Genomic DNA, 18,734 nt, shown 5'->3' on the forward strand with positions numbered 1-18,734 from the left:
GTCTGATCTACTGCTCCTGCAAGTGAGCTATTGGGTACTCAAGTACCATAGGAAAAACATTTAATGTTTCCATTCACCCTAGGAAAGAGACATGAAAACAGTTTTTAAGCAATCAATGTAGTGTAAAGTCACAGCCTCCAACGTGTACATCAGTCATTGGATCTCAAATCAAATCTGCACAATTTCCAAACCTGGCTTCACACGGACACAGAGCACTCAGACATGAATTGATATAAACTTGATAACACAGGTACCCATATTGGCAATTACAGGTGTCCTCGTGCTGGAAGCAGCCAAGTGAATTCTCAGGAAACCCCAGGTAAAAATGAACTGTTTTTCTTTGAAAAAGAGTTGAAAGAAAACACAGGACAATGCACTTGCAAGCAAACCTTTAATTTTCATCAAGCAATTTTCTTGTAAACACAGATAAGAGATTCAGCTATGATCCCTGTTTTTTGAGAGACAAACAGGGACAGGTCCCTCCACTGAGCTCTTTTACAGATCTGCAGATGTTAAAGACAATCAATCACCATATACTCATGCTTCCCAATAAACAGAAATTACAACTAAATGAAGAGGCAGCCTGCTTATTAATATATATATTTATATATATATAAATAACTGCTCAATCACAAGCATCCAGAGGTTACAGCTGTTGAACACTGGGAACATTCCAGCCAAGTGTTTTACTGAGGACTTTGGGATTATGCAAACACATACACCAGCACCTATCCAACAAAGGGTGCAAACACTAACCCTGAAATACAAACTGGACTGTGGACATGATGCAGGACAAAGAGAACAGTATCATTTATGCTGTAAAAAAATAAATAAATTCCCCTTTCTGGCCTGGAGCCAGGTTCAGGGCAGGCACAGGCACCACAGGACTGTACAGAAGCCTGGCTGTGGCACGGCCAGGCAGAGCTCTATGTTCATGACTCAATGGCATTTTTTTATTTACTTACACTATTTAAGCACTGCTGGAACTGGATCCACCTTCATGAAGAAGTTTAAACCCCAACTCATCAACTCTAGAGATGCTACTGATCTACTGGGCGTGCATTTTAAAGTAAATCTTTAAGTACATGATAAATACTTCTCATCTGATTTCAAGCATGGTTAAGAAGTCCAAGTTTAACATGGTCATTTACAACAGCTTTCTCATTTTGGAGTTTTTTCATACAAACTAGGTTCATAAATAGTTCAATAAATTTTACTGTATAAAATGCTTCATGATTTATCATTACAAAATGCATAGTTTACAGCTATCATACTAATTTTAATCCTATTAACTGGGATCAATATAAACCTTTGGAGTTATCAGTTGAGCCTTCTCTCTACCACAGACTCCCTCAGTTGATGGTCATTTAAACATCTCAGACCCCCCAAAAAAGTAAGTATTGACTCAAAAAGTAAATATGGACCAAACAGTGCAACAAATCCAGAGAGACTAGTAACAGGAATGCTCCATTTATGGCTTTGAATTTTGCTGGGAAATCTGGCATGAAGTTTAACTTCTGCCACTTTCCTGACTCTAGTAAATGAAGTTACTAGTGAAAATGTGTCATCTGTTAGGTCTTACCAAAAAAAACTGAATGTAAAATAGTTCCATGTGAGGAACATCTTCTGGATTTTATTTCCTACTTGACTATGGCATCAGTTTCAAAACCATCAACAATCAAGCCACTCCAGCAATGTCAATATCATTGCCCTTAAATTCAATACATAAGACCACTGTGAAGGACAGAGCCTCACTTTCAGCTGTTTAATTAGCAGAGATCCAAGGATTTTTAGTAGAAATCATCTTCTAACTGGTGAACAAACTTGCACTTTTTTCTTTTGATTAGTTTTGACTTGTTGCCTCTTTAAAAGATGGAGGATTCTTTCTGAGATGTAAAACAAAACAAAATCATCTCAATAAATCATGAATCCTACTTTATCACTTTCAGCTCAGATGCTTCATTCTGTATTTTTTTGTTTAGCTTCAAATACCACTGAATCTTGTGGATCTACGACTGTTTAGAAGTGCCTCAGCTCTCAATGAAACTACTTAAAAAGGATGATCCAAGCTAAGGGGAGTAAGGCAATGGCAAATAACACATCTCTGGGGGTTTAAAACTTCTTTTTCTTACCCTTTCTCCCTTATGTTCTAGTTTGGGTCAACCTCTTCCTAAGTGAACATCATTCATTCATTCATTCATTCATTCATTCATTCATTCATTCATTCATTCATTCATTCATTTCTTCCTTTGTAACAGCAGCACCATCTCCACTACTGCTCTCCTCAGCTGAGGATTCAGGCTTTGTCTCTGGTGAATTATTCAATCCAGACTCTTCTGGCTCAATCTCATCTTCATCATAAATAATATCTTCTGGATTTGGTGGTGGGGGGCAAAACTCCTCTGTTGGAAACATTTCTCGAAAAATAGTCTCAGCCTATTCAGGAAAAAGAAGAATAACATAAACTTTACCTTGAAATGTAACACCCTGAAGCAATATTTTACAGATATTTAAGATTAACCTCTGTTCTTTCAAATCAATGGTGATTTAGTACTTTGACAGTACTATAAACACATGGGAAATCCATTCCTTCTTCCAGACCTCGGAAGAAAAAAAGCAATTAATCTTTTTACATTGTTCTACTAGGAAGTCACAGCATGGGGCTTTGTAAAAAATGCTGGTCATTCTATGCTGTATTGAGAACAAGAAAAGAGGATTTTTTCTGGAAGCCAACTGATCTTTTGCACTATTAAACCATCCCTAGCTGCAGCCCAAAGCAAAGCACGGGAAAGATCTTGGCTCTTTCCAGAGAGAGGAACCCACTGCACATAACAAGGAAACCCAGCAATACAGAATAAACAATAATTTAACAACTCTTCCATTGTAACACTTTGATATGTAATGGAAGTAATTATGGTAGACAATATTTTCTTCAGTATTTAGTGGATCAGCTGAGAAATGTGTGTCCAGTTGAATCCAGCATTAAGATAAAGGCATGTAAAGCCCTTGCATAGCAACTAAATTCTATTCCTGTTTTACTGCATCCCAACTTATGGGTAAACTGTGTGGACTTTCACAGCAACTTTTACAGGGACCAGGACCAAACTAACAACACTTGATTAACTCTGAAATCCTTCCAATACAGAAATAAATAGGTTAAAGGACAAATATTGGCCTGACAGTTTTAGTACATCCTCTCATGACCATGAAGATACCTCAGAAGTCTGAAATATGTCAGGGAATATATTACTTTAGCTCATAATAATTCATGTCAGGCTGCAGCAGTGAAAACACAGAAAACTGGAAGCCAGATGCTTTACTGGATCCACACATACAGAGTTTGAAAGGATCATAAGTGGCATCTTCATTTCATTTAGCCTGTCCTCAGGGCAAGTAAATGCAACCATCAGCGTTAATTCAGTATCACACCAGGAACTGAACCCAGAATTACAATAAAACAAGGGGACAGTAATTTGTATATGAGGTGTAGATGGAGAGTTGTCTGTAAGAGCTGTGGTCTTGCCTTCCCAAGAATGTATCAGCAGTGGAATCACACAGCATGACACTCAGAATTCAGAAATACTGATGGTAATGAAGAAATAAATCCCAGCAATAATCACTAAAGCACTAATCCCAAAATGATTAGAGAAATCAGATATAATTTTCCAAGTTATCTTCAGGATTAATACACACACTGGGTTATTTTAGGCTGTTCTGATCCATGAGTTTGCAAATATCTCCTGTTTGGAGATTCCCATCCCATTCCTAGTGGGGTGAGAGTGATTTGGGACTGGAAGATACACAACTTACAGCTATTTCCCTCCTCCACTTGTCTACCAGGTCCCTGCATGGTGTGACTCCTGCTTCATCTTCAGCTTATTCTTCACTTTGCTCTCACACACTACATTGAATTATAAACATGTTTACGCTGAAATATTTTCCACTTTAACTTGTGACCATTTGTTTCAAAATTTAAATCAGATTCAAAAAAATGCAGACTCTATTTTTGTCTAAAAGGCAGTGATTTAAGCTCTTGATGGTTCCTCCTCAGAGATCTGCTTAGCATCTCTCTCACTGATGGCCAACAGTTTGAACACAAAGGCTGAACTACAACACCAAGAATATTTAAACAGGGCCTGATCTATCCTATCACCGTTCATTGGTAAGAAGAAAAGCTCTTAAGGGAAGACAAACCTGAACGTTAGAAATGTTACAATCAGAAATAGGTGGGTTTTAAGTGTATTTAACCAGTTTTTAACATACCCTGTTTTAAACAAGTTTGAAAAAATAAAACTTAGAAAGGAATTAATTTACAATTTAAAACTGCTACCATAATAATAGTCTTGCATTATTTTTTGTCTTTACAGTTCTTTATCCCTCTGAGAGGCAAATTACTGCCTTGTAAAGCAAAATGAAGGTTACTATTAGCCCTTAATGACACTGTTCTGACCCTGCAGTTCAGGCTATGTCAGCCTTTCCACTTCAGAATCTTATTTTTAAGAGGTTTATGACTTAGTCATAAAAAATTCTGCAACTGGCTAGAAGATGGCATGCACATTGTCTGAACATGGCCATTAAAAGCACAGCTTTAAAAATGCCTAGTGACACTTAACCCTCCAAAGCTGTGAAGTGTTCTCCTGTCTCTGGCAATGCCCTGACCCCACAGGGGCTGCTGGGGTAAATCTGCCCAAGAATTTGTACCTTCCTTATCCAGGGGATCTCTGAAAGGAAAATCCTGCATTACAGAGATACCTAGGCAAAGAGTAGGTAAACTGAGGCAGGAGGCCCACATTAGGAATTGTGCTGGCTTTTCCCCCAGTAAGTTTCTGGTTTGGGACTGTGTCCTAAACTTCTCTGGTGATCCTTCCAACTTGAACTGTAGACAGAATTCTCTGGCTTTGATTTGTACTGTACCTCCTCCTTTACCTTTCAGGTGAAAGACTGTAACTATTTCCTGATCTCTCTTTCTGCCTAGTTTTATAATTTTGCAGAGTTATTACGTATATTTTTGTATAGCAGAATAACCCAGACTGTACTGGACTTATTTCTTTAAAATTCAAGTTCTGCAACCAAAATCTGATCAAACCTGTTTGACAGCACAGTCATTTCCTAAAGCAGAGTCTGGCCCAGAGCAGACATAAACGTTGGAGGGTAAGCCAGAATAGGAACTCTTCTCAACTCCTGAAGAATCTCTCATGTTGAAGTAGACTGCCCAGAGGACTCTGGGCTTCTCCAGTTCTTCATTTTCAGTCTCTGAAAAGGAGTGTTTGCAGTAATTAGTGTTGTGTGATGAGGTAGAAATGCAATCTAGCATACTGGAAATCAAATTTTTACCATGGAATTACTGCAATGAAGTATTTCTGTTCTTCAAAATGCCACTTACTTAACTTTCTGAGATTCTCCTTCACCATTCTTTCCCTTTCCTCTCCAAGCACAGCTATGCAAACTCTCCTCTCTCTGCACACCCTCCAGCACACCAGCAGCAGTTATCACTGCCAGCACCCTACCAAGAAGCCTGGTTTAAATTTAAACCTCTCATATTATCTCCTTCACTGGGGATAAACTCCCAGAGCACATGACAGACTGAGCAAGTCCTGCCTGGGCTCCTAAGGCATTGAATTCCCTGTGAATAGATATTTCTGATGTGTCATTTCTTCCCCTAGTTTCATACTTTACCCTTGTACATAGAATCTCTAATTGTGGCAGTGCTGCTAAATGAAAATAAATGACTCATTTGTATTTACCTGCACTTACTGAGGGTTGCACTGTTCTGCAATACTCATCAAGAATACAAAATTATCACAAACTCAACTTCCTTGCTCCAAATCTGTTCCTCACGGCTCTACTATCACCCCTCTACACACAGGCAGAAAAACCTCTAAGAAGATGAAGGTCACTTTTTCACAGTGCACAATGCAATGGAGGAATACACAACACAGTTTCTGAGCTTAATAGATACTATTTGTTTGCAATATTTGCTGTCCCCTTTCTTATATTTTACCTCCTCTAAAGTAAATGAAGCTTGTAAAAGACCTTGTGAGATTTACTTCTTTCCAAGGAAGAAACTTCTTGATAACTATGGCATTCAAAACAGTATTTTAAAGCAGATGAATTACAAAAAAAGATATAAATCTATGCTATTCATTCAGTATCTTTTTATAACTGTCAAATAGTTAAAAAAAATAGGTGCTACTCATACTGTGGTGTTTGAAATATAAATTAAATTCATCAGCCTGTGAAAGTCTGAGCCTTAATACAGGGCAAGATGCTCTTTAATATATTTAAAAGTTCACATTGCTCATAAAAGTTACTTCTTCCTCATTTAGGCAGGAAAATGAATGGAGTCCTCTTCTCCAGGTGACTTTGCCTCTTTGACCTGCCATGGCCCAGTGCTCACTTTATCTGGTGATTCATTTTCAATAACTCCAACAGTATTTGTTCTGACATTTTAATTAAAATACGACCACTACCTCATCCTGATGATAAAAAGGCCTATGTGTCAGGGAAAACTGGCTTTTCAGTGCCTCAGTGCACCTGAGGACCCCTATGATCACAGAGTTCCTACAGAAGAATTTCAGTCAGCTTCTAAACAATCTATCATTTGGAAACTGGATCACTTCAAACATTAAGATTAATGCTACCCCTCCCCAAATGATTAGAAGACACTAAACTGATCTTCTCTTCACCAGGCCTTTGAAAGACATGGCACTGTCTTGAAAATTGAAGATAGAAGTTAAATATTAAAAGGTGAAAATTAGCAGGCTTTAAGTTAACACATATAAAAATGAAAAATGTTTGCAACTCTCCAGTCTAATGAAGTTTTCTATTTACAAACCCAAGTTGTTTTTTAAATATTACAAGCAAATCAATTAGGAATATTATAAAGTTCTCCCACATCTTAGTTAGTAACTTGCATTTATACCAACACACACCCCTTCACTGGGAGCTGAGCACTGTTTCCTCTCAGAGAAATGTGATTTATTGCCTTGCAGCACAGGCACACTGTATTTAAACTGCTTCTGCCAGGGTTAGAACACAGCAGCATCTCCCAAATGCACATCACTCACTCTGTGGGCAGCTACCACAAATATGGTGACATTCAAGATCTCAGGGTTACATTTCAAAAACTCGTGTGGAATTAGCCCAAGTATTTCAGAACAATTTCCTTCTAGGCACCAACTGCTCCATCAGCAGCTGCTTTCCTCTGGGGCATGGAATTGTCCATCTCAGGGACAAAGGTCAAAAAAGTAGCCAAGCTTTCCTTGAATTTAGGGTCAAGAAGTTCATTATTGGAAATGTTATCTTTGTGATAATACAGAACAAGTTTATGCTTTCACTGCTTACAGCAGACGTCAGAGAATTTCAACTCAAACAGCAAACAAGGAAACACTTGAAGACAAGAGGCTGAGCAACAGCCTGAGAATAAGAGGCAAGAACAACCCAAACAGCTTCCACAAATTTCACAAATATTTCATTTCACTACTGCACCTTTCAACGATGTGCCGAACAGCAAATGTGTTTTATGGGAAAAAGAAAGTGTGAAAAATAACAAGGTCCCAGACACTTACAGTCATGTTCTTGGATACCGAAGTTAAACCACAGCTGAAGGAATCAGTAACAGCTACTTTAGTAAATTATAGTTGTGCAAGATAGTATCAAAATACCCAATTTCTTTATTTTTACCTTTTTCTGTGTTTAGATTGAATAACTTCTGTACAACAGGCTCTAAATCTTCCCTTGCAGTTTTAGTTGATGGACAGGTTAGATGGACTAAATCTGGCAAAAGAGAACACAAATTAATTCCAATCACCAACACACAGATAGATAAACAACATTTACAATTTCTATAAGGCACAGCAGGTTTTTAGAAATCACAATTCTTCACCAAATCACTTCCTTTAAACCAGGGAAGTGCTGTACTATGGACATACAGTGTATGTAGAGCACACAGAGAAATTCTCTGGAAACACCTCAGAACTCTCCAAGTTACTTCTGTGATGTACAACCCTTTGTACAATATTTTATTCATCCCCTCCTTAGATGGGAGGAACTATTGCTGAACACTTCCTTTATCTGCTCTGTTTTGCAGACTCTGCAGTTGCTGCCTCCTTGGACAATCACTTGATGCAGCTCCTGACCCTTTTCTGTCCCACTGACCTCTGCTCAGATCCAGAACCAACTGCTTTACCCCACCTGATTTTCCAGCCATTCATTCATTTAAAAGCCTCACCTTAAAGCTTTTCATAAAACCACCTCACTGGACTCATTTGCTCCTGGAAACTTCTCACCACAGAAGCGTCCATCAGAAAATTATGAAGGAATTGAACACTGTACAAAGTTTAAACTGATCAGTTTTTTCTTCATTACTGTACATTTCTGATGCATTTAAAAGCAGTGCACAGCTCTGGTATTATTTTAAATCTAGATGACATCTTTGTCTCTTCTCTGAAGCCTGGCTGTATTTGTTGTCATTATTTTCTAGTACATTACACAGATCTTGACCCTGGTTCCATCAGGAACAGAAATTTAACCCTTCATGCCCCTCTGCTTTCAGGTTGCACACATACAGATTCCATCCAAACATTGTTTTATTCAACCCAGACCAAACCTTCTGTCTGAAGGAATATGTACTAAAATAAGGAAAAGGGTGGTGATAATCAAAGTTTCCCCCTAACCTCAACTAGATGCTTCCAATCCCAAACACTGTAATAAAATCTATTCTTTCCTCAAAAACCCAGCTATAAATCACTAAAGTTCACATCATTTACTTTCTATAGAATCTTTTTTATTATCTTTAAGGTTATGGTTATGAGTCACAGTCATCAGTATATATTTTGATTATATTTGATTTACTCAGGTATAACTGCATTAGTTACAGTGGTTGCCAACATTTGTCTTCAAGTAATTCTCCCAGCAAGAAGAACGATGAGTTCAGTTCCTGATTTCATCATTACAGCCTCCATTTTTAGGGCAAGTGAAGGAGTTTGGTTCCACTCAAGTGGCAATACAGATGATGTGCCTGTCATTTGTGCAGTGTGATCAAAGAGTAGATGTATTTGTATACTTATCTTAAATAATTGTTCCAAGGAGAAATCAGTCAGGTTAAAACTCATTTAGAGATAATGATGTAAAAGTTTTTTTAAAAATGATGAAATATGTCCCATAACTGGAACTCAGCTATGCCTAATACAGAACTTTATTATTTCAATATATGAAGACAAATTTCATTAAGGAAGGCAGTACCTTCTCTTCTGAAATGAATTTATGGAGAAAAGTAAATAACAGAAACCTTAATATTTCAGCACCATAAAAATCCTTCTGAAACTAATACTTGAGATCTATGGAACATCAATCCTTCATTAATTTCACTTCCTGCTGTATATATTTTGTGAATCCTTAATAAAAAGAAATCAGCTATTTAAATATCAACAATATGCTCTATAGTACTAAGTTATTAATTAATTACAAGCTTGTATTTTTTAACTGTTATTTAGTAGGAAATATAACTTTGAATGATGTAATCATTTACTCTACTCTTTTTTCATATGCAAAGAACTTAGTTCAAGCTTCTTAAACAGCAAAATAAGTTGGTTATTGCTACAGTTACTTATTTCTTGTTAAAAAGAATTAGGTAAGGTAACCTCTATTCTATTCTAATAAATACCCAAAATGAGCATTTGATTGCTCATTTATTTCAAGTTTGCATAAAATACCAACAACAGAATTCTTTCAGAAGATGAAAAGCTCCCAAATACAGTGTATTTCAGGTGTTCCCATTTAATAGCTCAGCTAAGGGAGCCCATTTTGAAAAAAAACAAATGACAAATTACCAGGAAGATTCATGTGCTTTGGAATATGATTTTTATCTCCTGAAGGAGAATTTATTCCTGTGTAAGAAAAAATGAGTCCAAGAAGCTCCACCATGGCAGGAAGCCACTGCTCCCTGTGTTCTGTGCAGCATAGGAACAGCACACAGAGATTTTCAATTGTGCTCCAGAGCTGCCAGAGCCAAGAGGGAAATTCTCTTTTACTTACAGGTGTCCTTCATGCACGTCATGGTGGAGGAGCAGAGCTCGATGACACAAACTGCGGCTCTGCCCAGGCCCAGGGGAGGCACTGTCAGAATGGAAACCTGGGGAGCAGAAAGCAGAGCCTGAGGGAAAGCAGCACAATCCTCACCTCACGTGGAAAGGAACTGCAAGTACACAGTTTGGTTTTCTACTTTACCAGGACAGAATGAACACAACACTGATTAACAGCCTTTGAAATGAAGGACTGCAAAGACTGACAAAGCAGATCCAAAGAAGCATCATCAAGTGTACAATGAGAACAGCAAAAAGGAATGTTTAAAAAAACCAAAGGAACTTTGGAAAAAATTTAGACAAGAGAAATAATTAACAGAATAGTCATGGTAACAGTTTATTAAAAGCAAGTAAAATTAAGACAGCAGCTTAGAAACTCTATTAATTATAGTGTGAGCCAAATAGGAAAATCTCAGTCAGTGAACTAGACTAAACTAAAATTTGCAATAGTTTTATAGACACTAAAACAAATGAAACAATTACCAGTAGAGAGCTGACTAAAGATCTTGATTCGAGCACAAACAAAACTGAATTAATGACTTAATTCCTACCAACAACTAAATATTAACATGAGACAAGTGATACAGAATTGGAGTGTACCTGCTGCTCTGAATCTGTATTCAATACAGACTGATCTGTAATGAGCACTGCCCTGGAGATCTGCCTGCAATTAAATAAAAGAATGATGTAAAAATAATTATATAATCTATTTAATTATGCAAAATGCAAACAAAACTGTAAAAAATAGCAATTTAGAATCATAGTTTTGGTACTAGCAGGGGTATCTCACTATATAACTTCAATTACTATGATTCTTAGTGGGATATGTTGCCCGTTGCTGAAGCAGAATCCCACCTGGAACACCACTGTAGTATTTTCAATGACCCAAGCAGGTGATGAATAAATGAGTCAGTGCAGTTGTATCAAACAGCCACCTCCCCCTCTTTAAAAAGCTCTTTTGCCTATTTGATCAAGATTAGCAGCAGCACATGAAGGCCTTGTGATGAAGGGCAAATGCAGCAGGGAGCAGTCCGTGCTCCTGCAGAGCCCAGGGTAATTCCTGGGGTAATTCCTGCTCTGCCCTCACCACCAGAGCTCTGCTGATCCCTCACCTGCTGTGTGCTGACACAGAAGCAGGGCATGCCATGCCCAGTGCTTCTGGCAACAACAATCAAATCACAGAAATCAGTAAGGTTTAGTACACGTCTCAAGCTGAATTTATGAAATTTAAAGCAAGGACAGCAACTGGCACCTTCACCTTCCAAACACATTTTAGCAAATATGAAATTCCTAACACATTTAGAGCTCTTGGATTTTTCATATGGAAAGAGGGAGTATGATTTCAATGTCAACTGAAGAAAACCTGACTATGGAAAGCACACAATATATCCTCCAGTTAAAAGAAGAGAAATACTTTGCACACAACTGAACTGTATTGCAAAAATAAAGGAGTGGACAAGAGGCTCCTCAGGGTAGGGTAACCTGCAGGGTATTTCACACATCATTATTTAAAGAAATTCTGTTTTTTGTTTTACCACGTACCTGTAACACACGTTTGTGCATGTGCTCTCTGAGAGGTAACTGTCTTCCACAATAAAATAGCTGGCACTTATTCTTTGTCCAAAATGATCCACAATAGCTTTGCACCTGTTTAAAAAAGAACAAACAAATCACAGTAAGAAATTTTGATGTAAGGTAGCAAAAGCATGCATAAGTTGTTAAAATTGATTTACACAGCACGGTATTTGTATCTTTCAATTAATTTAGCTATGTACTTCTTGAACATGAGAACCCCTAAACCAATTGAACTGATCACCAAATGCTAGACTGACACATTCTACCTGGAATATGCAGCTTTCCAGATGCAATACCAATACAGACAATGATATCCCAACTTTAATAAATTGCTCACCTTTTACAGAAAATACAAGCTTACAACACTGGCATTTAGTTCCACATTTCTTACCTCCTAATATGTAAAAAAATAAAACTGTGAATTATTTTGTAGGTACTACCCTATTGCAGTGGAGTTTCTTTCTCAGAAAGACACCCTTACCAAAACCAAGTTTATTTTGACAATAGTATTTGACAAATTAAATAGCAAATTAACTTAGGACATTTGGGAAAGCTCCCTGACAAATGAGTGCACCAGACTGTTCCAAGAGTGAGTTGCTGTGTTGGTGATTAAATATACCCTTTACCTCTAAGTTACACACAAAGGGATTAACTAAAGCCTGGTGTTTTAAGAACGACACAAATGTTCACCATAGAACAAGGACAGAAATAGATGTGGGACAGAAATGCAACCCACAGAAATGAACCCATTCAGTGAGATTGAACGAGAATACAGATTTCAGATTTTAAGGGGCAGAATTCTCTGTGAAAGCACAAACTTCATCTATATATGGCATATGAAGCTACATCATATATAACACACAAAGAAAAGAGAGGCTGCACACAGATACTCACTAAAGCAACCTCTTCTGCTGATTCTACATCCATGATCAGTGTTCTCTTCTACACTACCTGAACATTTACTGCCTAAATAAATAAAGCAAATTACCTTTACTTAACTTTTTCTTGGAGCATGAAAATTACCTTTTTAAAAAATTAAACCTTTCTGAATGACTTTATCACTGCTTCAACAATTTAACACATAAGGACTTAAAACAGTGAATTTTCTCACACACACTTACACACGTGTGCATGCACAGGGAAACATCCAAAGGAACACAATACTGAGCCAGAGATCATGTGCAGATTTACCTGAGTTTTATCACAGTGCAACTTTATCTGTGCAATATCTGTCATGGAAGTTATGCCTTAGGAATGAACAATATTTCTGTAACTTAAAGCTATTTGTCAGCTTCTGTGATTATAATGATCTACAAACCCAAATCTATATAAGCAATAGCAACCAGCTCCCACCAGCTCTGGTAAACCAGTTGTTCCTGAGATGAGAATTGAAAAAGGGTGCACACACAGTCCTCATCTGTAAATGTAAGAGATTTATGACTATTAAACATGTTTTTGTAACGCTGACTTCTAATACTGACCTCCCAGGCATCTGGCTCCTACATATATTCCTATTTTCAAATCCAACAGGTACCTTGACAACAGTACAAGCACTGTTTAACATCTAACATTCTTCAGTTTCGAATCCTACCCAACGTGTGTATCACTTGCAACTTGAACAAGTTTTTCCCAACTGTTAACCCCAGTGATTTCATCCTTGAACTCTCATTTGAATACTGCAAATAAACAAGGAAGTCGAGCTGCTGCAGCTCATTTCTAATTATAACCGTTCTTATTGTTTATGAAACAATTTCCCCACCACCCCCTAAACATTATGGAAGGGGAAAGGTTGATTAAATGTCATGTTGCATCACTCAAAGCCAGCAAAAGCAACGACACATTTTATTTTTCAGCTAAGTGTTGTTTCCTCTCCTTTGTTCAGGAATAGCAGCAGGTCATATGTGTGATAGGATTTTAAACTGAGAGAGAGAGAGCTTTTCATTTCAGTCCCACTTTACTTCAAAGGGTGATGCTGAGAAAATTTCTTTCAAGTAGTGCTTCCACATGCAGCAAACACTGGTGCACTGACATTATCAGGTCTCTGTCATCTGATCTGTGTTGCGACAATGAATCACAGCGAACCCTCCATTGACCTTCTTTCAATGTGTCTGGATAAAAGGATGAAAATTAGAATCCATCTCCTTGCAGTGCCACGAGTTATAAATGTACTTTATAGGGCTCATTATCCAAACTAATGGACTAAGGGCGACATCCTTGAAATGGACTCAGCAGCACTGACAAAGCCAGGCTGCAGTATTTCAGCAGATATGTAAATTACTGGATGTTTGCTCTATCTTTTTATCACAGATGTATAAATGTCCATTTATCACATCTCTTCCATTTTGAGACAGAAGTATGCAATTGGAAACATGTGTGAAGTGTGACCAATATAAAATGCCCACCATTATGAATAAATTTTACATGTACACAGAAAAGTGATGAATAATAAACACAGAGAAAAACAACATCATCATACATTCAATGTGGTTTTTTTCCTCAGGCTCAGAAATACAACATGGTCTTTATTTTCTAACAGAGCATCACAGTGCTACCAAGAATCCAGGATGTTGCACAAACTTACCAAAACAGCAGATCTGGTACAATGCATAAAAAAAACCAGGTATTTTCAAGTACCTTACTAAAATCTTAAAATAGGGATGTCTAAAATTTCTGTTCTTACACCCTGCCTTGCCTGAAACTTACTTTGAAAAACTATAAAAAGAACTATAGGAAAAGGATAGAAATAATTGTAGAGCTCGGTATGAAATTTACTGTTCTCTGTATATACAGGCATGGATAGGAAAATGTGAAAAAGCAATGTTAGCCACATCTAGAAAAAAAATAGAATAAACTTTGGTTATATTTAGAGACTTTTAATTAAACTCTAACCTGAAAGTTTTAGAAGAAAATCAAGGCTATAGATAGAAGTATATATCTTTCTTATGTGTACTAAACCAGGAATATTAAAAATAGAGAAAAAATCACTGCCTTGAGGCATGGATGAAGCCTGGAGGGCTGTGGAAGGAGCTATAAACTGGTTAATGACCACTGCACAATGCATTTCTGCAGTGCTGAGTGAGCCATTTGTAACCTGGGAAAGCTGCCTGTGCAAGCACAGAGCCAGCTGTACTGACAACCAGATATGAATTTGCCTCTTACCAATTACTATTAATGGTCTGTTGACTCAAAAGCTCAGTAACTCATAAATAGCCTCATTAGCAACTTGATAGCTGATTTTTATTAGGCAAAACACTGAAGCCCAAAGTCAAGAGGAAATACAAGCTGGTGCAGGGAAGGAATACACAGTGAGGAAGGAGATAACAGCAAGACCAAAACTGAAGATAAAGGAAATGGATATTTGGATGTGTTATGCTTCTTCATATTCACAATCAGATAACGGCATTATTAAAAGTTCAGTAGTTTTGGAATGTCTGGTAAAATCTTTAGAAGTATTTCAGTAATTCTGCTCCTCAAAAATCCATCATGCTAAAATGGTAAAGTTTTACGTGAACCCCAAAAGCAGCCCAGAAAAACTCTTGACAACTATGTTGAACCCTGTGGAACTTATATTCAAAACATAAAGGCAGGTTAATGGAAAAGCAGCACTCCAGCTCTTCTGGAACACATATAACCTTATAAAGAAAACATTGATTTCAAAGGTCTTCAGGATGTGCAACAGAAGCTGGAAACTGGGGCAACCACCAGAAACTGGAGCACTGACCAGTTAAGATCTGCACAGAGTGAGGTTTGGAAGTTGCTACCAACTATCAGCTTTGTCCCCCTGCAAGAGCAATTCAAGTATTTAGACATTATTGGAATATAAAACTTCCTACAGTAACAGCTCAAATGTCAGTGTTAAAATAAATGACAGTTTCTGAAATGGACAGAGTTTAATTTGCATATGAATAATGCATTTGGAGCAACACACCTGATGAAACACATTTACATCTCAAAGTCTACAACTGTGCAGTGAACTCCAGAATCTTCAGGAACTGGCAGAAAGGTAAAATCTGGAGTTTATCCAGTTCCAGAGAAAACAGTTACTACTTGACCATGTTGTGATAAATACAGTGACAAAGATCGTGCTCAAGGAATTGCAGAGCAATGGGGAAGTAAACACACCACCCCCTCATTTAACTACTCATTCTCCTAATAAATTGGTACTACACCATTTCTAAATTAAGTTTTCTACATAACATCTTGAACTTTTCCATTATCGAAACCAAGCTGTAAACAGAGTCTTTAAAGCAGTCAAAGTCTGAAGTTAGATTAATATCTGATAAAATGTGTGTAACAGAAATACAACAATTTACAGAGGTGTGAAAAATGCCACTATGGAAAAAACTCTGTGTTGATTTTTCTTAGCTCAACTTTAAACCTGCCTTCAGGCCTGATATTGTAAAAGAATTTATTCTGGAATAAGAGGGCAGCATAGTTTATGACAACAATCTACCTAAAAACTCATTAAAGTCTTTTCTCTTGGAGTGACATGCATTATCAGCAAAGATTAATCTGATGAGTCTTTAGGTGAGCTCCATTTTTAAAAATGCAATAACAGAGGGCTTTGTTGTCATCTGATGAAAATCAATTAGAGTAGGTAAGGCCACAAGGAAAACTAACATCACTCATCACCAGCCCCCCGGCAGCTGAAATGATTTGTCTTCCAAGCTTGGGTGATCAGGAGCTGTAGTAATATCACAGGGAAATTAATTTAGTTTCTATATTCTAGACCCACTTTCCTTGTTCTGGAGGACCTATACACAAATTACTTTTAATCAAGGTTGATGTGTTATTAATACCAAGGAGGATTTGGGAAGAATCATTTTTTTGAAACTGACTTCAGACATTTTTCACCTGTGTTTTGCGTATAAACAGAAGGTTCCTGGTGTCAGCCTTACCGTCCCGAGGCTCTGTCCAGCACCAGGCAGCGCACGGCGTGCCGGAGGCAGTAGATCCCCCCAAACACAGCACACAGCCTGCAACACAGGGGAACAAAGGTCACTGCAGCCCTGCAACTGCCAGCACTGCGAGTGCTCAGCGCTCAGCACGGCAAAGCACCGAGATGCTGGTAACACTGATTTACTGGCATGTTGGTAACTCTGATTTACTGGCATGTTGGTAACACTGATTTACTGACAGGCCTCCCGAAAGAAGCAGGGTTGGAGCCAGGCTGGGAGAGCTGGGAGTACTCACCTGGAGAAGAGAAGGCTCCAGGCAGAGCTCAGAGCCCCTTGCAGGGCCTGAAGGGGCTCCAGGAGAGCTGGAGAGGGACTGGGGACAAGGGATGGAGGGACAGGACAATGGGAACAGCCTTCAACTGAAGGAGGGTAGGTTTAGATTGGATATATGGAATATATCCCTCCCTCTGAAGGTGGGCAGGCCCTGGCACAGGGTGCCCAGAGAAGCTGTGGCTGCCCCTGGATCCCTGGAAGTGCCCAAGGCCAGGCTGGATGGGGCTTGGAGCAACCTGGGGTAGTGGATGGTGTCCCTGCCCATGGCAGGGGTGGGACTGGATAAGCTTTAAGGTCTCTTCCAACCCAAACCAGTTTGTGATTCTGTGATTTTAAAATGAAAGTGTTTTGATCTCTCTTCACAGATGATGAATTGGAAAACTTTCATTTTGCAAACCTGACTTCCAAAAATGGCATTATTTTGTCATTCTAATGTCAGTCAGTCCCACAGCCCCTTCTGACCTGCAGGACTGGTGCAGCCCAGCCAGGGCCACAGTGTCACCAAGCCCCTCTCTGCACTCCCAGGGCAGCAGCCCAAGGAGCTGCCAGCACCACCGAGTACCATGGGACATGCTGGGATACCCAGTTCCCTAAAAATACCCCTGCTTCTCATAGAAAACCAGAGATACATCCCAAAATTCCCAGCCTTGGCTATCTGGAGACTGTTGAAGATGGCACAAAGGTTAAACATCCACCGAAGAATTCTTAGAGAACTGGAGTTATGGGTTTATTATCTCTAATGCTGCCTGCAATCCACATTCTGCCTGGCAGAGCAGCTACCAGGATCTTTCAAACCAACTCAGAGGAGTTTATTTCATATCTTGCATATAAGAATAGCACTATTCACTTAACTAGAACTGGATTCCTTAGTTAAAAACATTAATTACAGTTTTCCTTTGACTTCAACCACAGCTAGGGGCTTTTGATAAATACACTTTATTTTTCTAGCATGCTTTGAAAGAACTTTGCTGCTTGGCTGCACAGAAATGTGAATTACTTCTTTCCAAGAGTAACCTGCTATCCAGGGGAGGAGGGCACGACCTGTTTTCATAGGCCAGCAGAAAAATTCTCGTTTTAAATGAAAATGGAAAGGAATTCTGGTTGTGTTGCTAAACAATCACAAACAGCCAAAACAGCTATTAAAACAGCCTAGCATGAAAAATGACAGAGTTAGGAAGAAAATGATTGCCAAAATTATTAAATTATTAATTAATAATTGCCAAAATTATTTAAATACAGAAACTGAACTATTCAACTAAATGGCACCCCAATAATTTATGGCAAAGTAAAATCATTGTTCTGGCATTACTTTCATACAACGGGCTATTCAAGATGATTTGACTGCACTTGAAGTACAAGGCAACTCTTTGATACCATTAACCCTAAATGACAGACATTTAAACTGATATTACTCTAATTAACTGGCGACTGCCTCCACCAATAATTCAAGTTTTGCTGAAAGACAGAAACAACACTGTACTCGGCTTCAACTTTGCCCTGGTGACATCAAATCATATTACAGCTAAATTAACAGTTGTGAAAATTTTTGGCCTGGTAGCCCTCCATCATCCACAGGCTTTAAATGTCATTTCAGTCCCCATCGAGGCAGAAATCAGCAGTTGCAATTTTTAATACAGCTGTGAAACAATAGGATATATTAAAAGGTGCATTTTTTGACAGCATATTCACAGTGATTTATGAGTTTGTATATAATTTGATTATTCTATTAATTTTACTGATTACTGATTCAGCTAATACAGTGAAGGTCACTTACAAAATAAATCTTCATTACATTTCACAGAAAGTAACTGCCTCCAACTAGTTGTTTTCTTTAATTAAACACTAA

General features: G+C 38.2%; 1 protein-coding gene across 1 annotated transcript in view; it reads right to left on the minus strand.

Annotated features, from left to right (window-relative positions):
• Nucleotides 1-410: 410 nt before the first annotated feature.
• The window catches only part of CHM (CHM Rab escort protein), a 51,620-nt gene continuing 33,296 nt past the window's right edge, over nucleotides 411-18,734 (minus strand). The window contains exons 9-15 of the mRNA XM_062503005.1: nucleotides 16,556-16,633; nucleotides 11,625-11,729; nucleotides 10,683-10,746; nucleotides 10,036-10,132; nucleotides 7,684-7,776; nucleotides 5,087-5,253; nucleotides 411-2,436 (exon numbers count right to left, since the gene is read on the minus strand). Of these exons, the coding sequence (XP_062358989.1) occupies nucleotides 2,230-2,436; nucleotides 5,087-5,253; nucleotides 7,684-7,776; nucleotides 10,036-10,132; nucleotides 10,683-10,746; nucleotides 11,625-11,729; nucleotides 16,556-16,633 (811 nt within the window). The 3' untranslated portion in view covers nucleotides 411-2,229. The remainder of the gene's footprint in view (nucleotides 2,437-5,086; nucleotides 5,254-7,683; nucleotides 7,777-10,035; nucleotides 10,133-10,682; nucleotides 10,747-11,624; nucleotides 11,730-16,555; nucleotides 16,634-18,734) is intronic.

This window comes from Cinclus cinclus, chromosome 15, assembly GCF_963662255.1.
Source record: "Cinclus cinclus chromosome 15, bCinCin1.1, whole genome shotgun sequence".
In the NCBI taxonomy this organism is placed as follows: domain Eukaryota; kingdom Metazoa; phylum Chordata; class Aves; order Passeriformes; family Cinclidae; genus Cinclus; species Cinclus cinclus.